The 8,119-nt window shown below is 39.7% G+C and overlaps 1 protein-coding gene across 9 annotated transcripts in view; it reads left to right on the top strand.

The window, feature by feature from the left end:
* The window catches only part of L3MBTL3 (L3MBTL histone methyl-lysine binding protein 3), a 96,523-nt gene extending 88,638 nt beyond the window's left edge, over positions 1-7,885 (top strand). For all 9 annotated transcript variants that reach the window (XM_024552172.3, XM_071219641.1, XM_071219642.1 and 6 more), the window contains 3 exons: positions 1,808-1,977; positions 2,212-2,274; positions 6,047-7,885. In XM_024552172.3, coding sequence (XP_024407940.1) covers positions 1,808-1,977; positions 2,212-2,274; positions 6,047-6,190 — 377 coding nt within the window. In that variant the 3' untranslated portion in view covers positions 6,191-7,885. The remainder of the gene's footprint in view (positions 1-1,807; positions 1,978-2,211; positions 2,275-6,046) is intronic.
* The last annotated feature ends 234 nt before the right edge of the window (positions 7,886-8,119 follow it).

Genomic DNA, 8,119 nt, shown 5'->3' on the forward strand with positions numbered 1-8,119 from the left:
GAACTGTGACTTTCTTATAGATGATTGTTAGCATTCAGGCTTAAGTAGTTCCTTAAAATGATCTTCTAGACTAGGAATTGCTGAACTAAAGGATAAGAACTCAGGAGAACCTGTTTCAGGTTGAGAGCAAACACTTTGCCCAAAGCTTTTTCAGACATTAAGTGTTTTGTAGTTACTTTAGCTTGATGATGATAAGAGTGGGAGACTTTTTTTTTTTTAAGATTTTATTTACTGTTAGAGAAACAGAAGGAGAAAGAAAGGGAGAAAAATATCAATGTGTGGTTGCCTCTCGTGCACCCCCAACTGGGGACCTGGACCATACGTCAGGCATGTGCCCTGGCTGGGAATGGAACTGGCAGCCCTTTGGTTGCAGACCAGCGCTCAGTCCACTGAGCCACAGCAGCCAGGGCGGGAGACATTTTTTTATGGCCCCAGAAGGTGCAGTCCGGTCAGTCCAGACCGTTCTGCTGATAGTCAGGCGGCACGCAAGTGCAGATCCTGTACGGGGCGCGCATGTTGGAGTGTCCAGCAAGCTCCTAGCAGTACGGTCCCCATGCCCTGCAAGGTCTCAGGGCTTGGAGGGCCAGGGCTCTTAGTGGTACTGTATTCCAAGGCTGAACTGTGTTTCAGCTGCCCTGTCTGATTTCTGCCTCGGTTTGATCTCCTAATTTGGCATAAAAAGGTTTTCTTTCAGACCTCTTTTCTACTAAAACATCCTGGCCCTTATGCCTCCTCTGTGTGACCTGAAGTTCTTCTGTGTCTGTCTGTCTCTCTCGTGCATGTGTATGTTTCACTAACAAACTTTTTAAAGAAAAATAGTGATTATTTGATTGAATATTAGTCTGAGTAACTGATATGTTTATAAACATAATGAATGTTAGGACTTTGCACTATACTGTTTCTCATTGTAATGTATTATAAAGTTTCTTTTTATTAATTTAATCTTTTTTTTTCATTGCCATTTAGTCCCTGTGCACCCTCTTCCCCCAGCAACCACCACACTGTTGTTCGTGTCCATGAGTCCTTTTCCTCTGTGTTGAATTAGCATTGTAGCTGAGCTGGTGTGGGGGGGAAAATAGATGTGGGGAAGGTGCCTTTCTTCTCATGGGCTTTAAGTAAGTTTTCAGAAAAGATTTTTGTTCTAAAGGATCTTAAGGAGATCATTATTGACAAACTCTTAAGAGTCCCAAGGACATAAAGTCATTTGCTAAAAAATGGCTCTTTCAGGAGAGCAGTGGTAAACTAGGCATGGATTCAGAAGATCTAGCAGATAAATAGAATATTCTGTAGTTTAATTTTGATCTCCACAAATGAAAAATGACAAAAGCATTTGCCTTCCTGTTGTTTTTATTGTAATAATGTCCTATTTCAAAAAAGTTTAGTTGGCTGTTTCAGAAGTCAGTGTGATTAAAATTGAAAAACCAAAACAGGGCTGAGATAAAAGAGAACAGGGCACACGCAGTGGCCAGACTTGAACATCCAAAGCTGAAAGGAGAGCAAGGGAAACAAGTAGTTTCCTAAGCTGAGAGTTACTTTCCTTGCCACTAAGCTCTAAGGAAAATTTCTTACCTGAAACATTGAATGATAGAATGACATGTCTTCAGTGGGTGATGTAGCAAACATGTAGGTCAAATTTACAGATCGTGTCTTCTGGTCACCTTCAGTGAAGACACAGGAGAGAATAATTATTCAAGGACTATAATGATGAAATGAACCAATGCCCATTATTTGGGGGAGATGCGTGGCTTTGGGGGCTTTTTTTGCTGCTTTTCAGAGAGTAATTCCCTATTTGTTTTCAATTGACCAGGTGCCCGGGAAGAGCCCAGCGTCCAGCAGGCACAGCGTCGGTCGGCTGTCTTTCTGTCCTTTAAGTCCCCAATTCCCTGTCTGCCCTTGCGCTGGGAACAGCAAAGCAAACTTCTGCCAACTGTAGCTGGAATCCCTGCCAGTAAAGTTTCCAAATGGAGTACGGATGAGGTATATTTTATTGTCTTTGTCTGCCAAGGGCCAGATGTAGGAGTGGTACTGGCTGGAGGAGTGAACACATTAATGAGGGGGGTGGAGTTGGAGGGGGATAGTCTTTCCTTCTGAAAGATAAGAAGTTATTCCAAGAGAAACACCTAAAATATATAGGTTAAACATTTTGAACCTGTTTGAGCGTTTAGATTCTGACTTACTTTTAAACTGGAATTTTGATCTTATTTTTGACAGGTATCAGAATTCATCCAGAGCTTACCTGGGTGTGAAGAACATGGAAAGGTATTTAAGGATGAAGTAAGTGTTCCACTAAATTGCAGTATGTAATTTAATGGGATCAGAGCGCTGAAATGCAGTGAAGGGTGAAATTTCTGCATTGGCAGAGGAGGAAAGAGATGGGTTACGTTGTATTTGACAAATCGATAGAGACTTACCTAACAAGCAGCATTAATCAGTTGTATGAAAATGTCTTTGTATGAGATTGGATGCAAAGGAAATGTTTATATCACTTTATGATGCCCCAAAGCAGTAGCACCAGACTCATTATTTTTTAAAAAAATAAATGAACATAAAACTTAATAACATGCATTTATATGGTTATAACAGAGAAAGGAACCAAAAAAGGAAATAACAGTTTATTTTTAATACAAGGAAATTGGTTCCCATTATCTTATTTTCAAACATGATTTTAATGGCACCAAGATTATCTAATCCATTTGATGCTTATAATGTCCTATTACCATTATTATTAAAATGATCCTTCAGATCCTTATATTTATCAGTAATGTTTTTAATAACTGGTATTCATTACAGTCAGCTGTTGGAAAATTATTTTTTAGTTGTTTTTCTCTGCCTATCCAGAACTTCAGTGTAAAGGATGGTTAATAATGATATCACCTATGTGGAGCATTAAAACAAAAAGAAATTCGGGCTCTGCTACACTAGAAGTAATGCTATCTTGCCTGTCAGCCCCTCCAAGCAAAACAGTCAGTTAGCACTTAGATCGTAATCTAAGAAGGCTTTCCTCCAACATCTGCCGTCTGCAGCTTGTAAGTGTGTACAGCTTGTTTGCTCCTGTGTTTACCCTCAACTATTAGGAATCACACACCTCCATTAGGGGCATTGCAGGTATGTCTGGAGAGCTGAGAATCCAGCCCTAGTCTCCAGTGTCATTACATTCTCAGATCTCCTGTATGCTTTAGATGGATGTCTGTTAAAATGCACAGGGATCTGATTTTCAACATCATTTCTCTGATTTCTGTTCTTATATATGTTTTATCTTCTTTCTAGTTGATCTTTAATTGGGAATTATTCATATTTTGAGTTTCTTTTCTTCCTCCTAAGTGTCTTTGTGGACCACTCTTGGTTAATTTCCATCCCAACTACCCGCTCCTCAACCAGCTGGTTTGGTTTTTCCTTCACAGCACTAACCATCTTTTAGACTTAATCACTATCAATTACTTATTAATTAATTTGCTTATTTATTATGTTTTTTACTTACACTCAGTCCCCCACTACTGGAATGTAAACTCCATGAGGCATTTTTGTTTGTTTATTCGCTTGTTTTTGTGATCTGTTTTTTTTTCCTTTGCTATATTTCCAAGTCCAAGAAGAGTGTTTGGAACATAATAGATGTTTATTAAGTTTTTAGTGAGAGAATATACTCACATCTTTACATCCTGAGAAAGATCCTCAAAGAGCACGCTGCAGTGATTTGCAGAGTTAAAGCACTGGAAAACAACCTGTGTGCGTAGTGGGGGGGTGATGACATGGAAGGTGGGAGCCCCCCAACCTCCAAGTCCTCCTTCCTGTTTTTTTATAATATGTATTACAAAAGCAACAAACAAAAAATAAACCCAGTCATACGTTGCAGTCATCACTGTTCTTAGAAAGTCCTTTTCTCAATTAAGTTTGCTCCCTCCCAGTTGAGGTCTGTCCATGCATCAGAGCAGCCTGTATGTAATAGACTGGCATTAGCCTCAGGTGATTTTTTTTCCTTTCCAGTGTGACCGTAAATACAATAATCTACCAAAACTTTATTCTGCTCCTAGCTTTCAGACCCCAGCCTTACTGTGCTCTGAATGGTCCTTTTCATCAGTGATCTGTCATGTAAAACTCTGACATAGTCTCAGAAGGACATTCCTCAGAGCCCAAGGTTATTAATAAAACAATTCAGTCTTTCTAGTGAGCTCCTTGGGAACTGGGCTAGTAGCTGACATTTTCATTCATGATTTAGAGGGTTTCTCTCAGGTCGTTCATTTTGCTAAGGTCTGCCTTGGTTGAGTGAAGTGTTACTAGATCTGCCCCTCTGCTTGGCCCTGCTTTATCAGAGGGCTGTCATAGCACAAGCAAATGAGAGCAGAGCAAATGATTCCAAAACACAGTGGAGCATTTCTCACACCTGCCACTTAACACATCTTACACTCAAATTAACATTGGAACGTCTTTCCTTCTCTTCAAAGACAGCAGTTTGCTTCATTGTTAAGGAGTAGTCAACTTCCTACATAATTGTTATTGAAGTGGTATAAGATGACTGTAGTTCTTGCTGATTAAGTATATAGGCAGTTTAGATTTACAGGTTTTTGTGGGGGGGGTTGAGGATAAAGGAAAGTTTTAAGAAATAGCTACTTAGTTATATTAGCTTTTATCTACTAGTGAACTGCTTACAGAGTTTAGAGTAGTATTCGTTTGCTAGGGCTGCTGTAACAAAACACCATAAACCTGTAGCTTCAACGGCAGACTGTACTGTTGGCCAATTCTGGAGGCTGGAAGTGTTTGACAAGGGAGGTTTCTTACTCCAAGGGCTGCGAGGAGAGGACCTGCTCCAGGCTTCTGTCCTTGGATTGCAGATGGTGTTTGTTGTCTTCACACCATCTTCCCTCTATAGGTGTCCGTCTCCGTGCCCAAATGTCCCATTTTCATAAGGACACAGTCATGGTGGATTCGGGGCCCAGTCTAATCTAGTGTGACCTCATCTTAGCTAACTCCATGTGCAGTGACCCTGTTTCCTAATGAGATCACATATTGAGGTTATCGGGTGGTGGGGGGTTAGGACTTCAACGTAGGAATTTGGGAGGGACACAGTTCAACCCCCAGCAGTACATTGCTGTCAGTGTTTCCAGTGTACTCGGAGGCAAAAACAAACACGTGATTTACTTTTTATGCAAAAATGCGAAAACCGAAAGAGAAGTGAATTGATTGTTTTAAGATGGTAGAATTCCCGAAGAGCTGAAAGTCATATAAAAAGACCCTACTCCTTTGCTCTGCCCACTAAACTAGACATCGTCTCCAGGGAGTTGCATCGTTGAACCTCAAAGCTCGCCGTTCTGCAGCAGCATAGACTTAGTCTCAGAAGAGACGCAAAGGGAAAGGGAGTTCCTCACAGTCACTCAAGTAGAGGAAGGGCTGGCTTAGAGTCCGCAGCTCTTAACACCAGCCTCGTGTTCTTCCACCTACACTGTTGTTGCCCTTGTTAGTACCTGCTTTCCTTCTGCGTATGAAGAATAGTTGTAGCCACTCTAGAACTGCTATCACAATTTTTTTCTTCATGGTATTCAATAGAAGGCTAATTTATCTGTGCATGTGTGTGTGTGTGTGTATACATTTATGTATTTATAAGTTTATATAAATATATATATATGCGTGTAGCTGATACGTCGGCCTAAATTTCTTTGTTTATAGCCACAAACATTTGTGTACTTCTTTTCATCTCTAGTTTTAGACTAAACCTGTCATGAGGGGAACTGAATTTGAGGTACCCCACAGTTTTCTAAATTCTCCTTGAGTCAGCACCTAAGGAAGAGGGATCACTAGAAGGTGTGGGCACCTCCCCTTTTCCTGTGAGCTGATTTTTCAGATGAATGAAGGGTGTGCTTTGCTCCCAGTCCACATTTGGGTGGTGTTGTAGATAAAATGCATTTATCAGGAAATGTCGTTTGTACACATGAACTCCTGTCTGTGCTGTTTCAGTGTTGCTATGTGTAAGACAGCTGATAATTTAACTTTGAATATTTCCCACAACTCGACATCCGGTTAATGAACAATCTTTTGTCTTTTTCTCCCATTTCAGCAAATCGATGGAGAAGCATTTCTGCTTATGACGCAAACAGACATTGTTAAAATTATGAGCATTAAGCTGGGCCCTGCTCTCAAAATTTTCAATTCTATCCTGATGTTCAAGGCTGCAGAGAAGAACTCTCACAATGAACTTTGAAAACGGTGAATTTGGAATACCATCAGCTTTCTGCTTTAAAGCTCATGTTTTATTCTATTCAAAGCACAAGGACAATTTAACTCCTAAGTGAGAAGTCTCCAAAACTCAACAGAGCAGTGCGATCAGATTATTTATATTCCTCCAGAGACAATATATGAATTCCTATCAAAGTGCTTGAGCTTTTAACCAGGTACTGTCTAACAACAGTCATCTTTTGGTTCTGTTCACTGAGCTAAATTTATCTTTGTAAATCTTTTTGAGGCTAGGGGTGGGAGGTGAAGGGGAACTTCATTAATTATTTATGGTTAATGGGGCAGAGTATGAACTTTTGGCATTTTGTAAACATTGATGAATTCTCTTTCATGTACACTGTTTCTTTTTCAATACTTTCAGGAATCTTTTTATATAATCAAATTTCAACCTAAACCAAAATAGTCAAAACCTGGCTAAGGTTAGCCAGTGGGCTGGTTATCTGTATTGTTAATTCTGTGCCATATTTTGAATTGCAACATTATGCCAAGTATAACTTTGCAAATCATGATATTGCCCAACTGCTTGTCATCGTTTGTTGAGGCCGAATAGTTGTAAAAATTACTTTTCTTTGAATCTGTGTTTTTGCTTTTGCACGTATTATGAAATGTTAAACAAATTACTTTCACCAGCATCTTTATTATAATTACCAAAAACGTGTATATAAATAATGGAACTGACAAAATATATAAGCATAAGTAAATTAGGTGATGTATTTAGAGTGGCATCGATCTCGAACACTGTGATGCCCTGTGCGTTGGACTCTTGTAGAGTTCAGTGATATCATGGAATATGCAGTTACGTTAGTGGGGAAGGTGTTTGTGAGGATCTTAAACTATTTATGAGATTATCTTGAGCTTCTCTCTGATTGTTTGAGGTAATTGGTGATTTTCAGAGATCGGTGAAGGGCTTGTTCCGTTCATAGAAACACTAATGCGTCAAGAGCTCTGTCCCAGATCTTGCCGTGTTCTCCAAACCCAAAGGTTCTTCAGGGCTGGCTGAAGAGAGAGTGTATGGATTTTACAGAAAAGGCAAGGTGTGAGGGAGCACCACCAGCAGACACAAAGATTCTAAATGCTCGCAGATCAGGGAGGTGACTTCCCAAAACAGTTATTCAAGAACCTGCATTTTGGAGAGATTCCTTTCTCTGGGGGTTCGCCTCAATATGTAAGCATACAAATGCACTTTAAATGAAAGCCCTTGATTACCCATAAAGTGGTAGCTGGTAGCGTTTCTTTTGCAAGTATGCATTTCCAGCAAAAAGGTAAATTATTTTGTTGGCTTTTGGATGTAATTTCTAATTTCAGGATTGAACATTTATTGATGGTCTTTTTTAAAAGTAGAAAGTAAGTTTGCAGCATGCTGTCTGAATTCTGGGGGAGGTTCTGCGTGTCTTTAGTTGCTCTCGTTTCTCCTGATGTAGAATTTCCTTTGATGTCCCCCTTTGGAAGTCTATTAGCAGCCTTTTGCGTATGTCATCTTTAAAGGTAAATACAGGGTCAGCGACATCTGCAGTGTTCTATTAATTTCTTTGCATGAGTCTGCTTAAACAAATTTTTTGTTGTTAGTTTTCATTTCCTTTTTTTAAGTTTTGCTAAGAATTTGTACATTCAAATTGCACTTGTTATATCTGACATGAATGAAATAAAGTCTTAATTGCAGATACTTTTTTACGTATGTGTGATTTTTTAAAAAGCTTGTCAGCTAGGCGGGGCAAAGGAGAACAGGAGCGACATCACGCAGGAACAGTGCACGTGGGCATTACCTGGCTGTGTACTGACTGCAGGGTTCGGAGTTGTCTGTCAGACTGTGTTCCAGGTGATGTGAAGAGTGACAAAAAATATTCAAAAATTATATTTCTGTCAGGTAGGTTTTACACCCATTGAGGATGTCTCCTTT

This window comes from Desmodus rotundus, chromosome 11, assembly GCF_022682495.2.
Source record: "Desmodus rotundus isolate HL8 chromosome 11, HLdesRot8A.1, whole genome shotgun sequence".
Taxonomy (NCBI): Eukaryota; Metazoa; Chordata; class Mammalia; order Chiroptera; family Phyllostomidae; genus Desmodus; species Desmodus rotundus.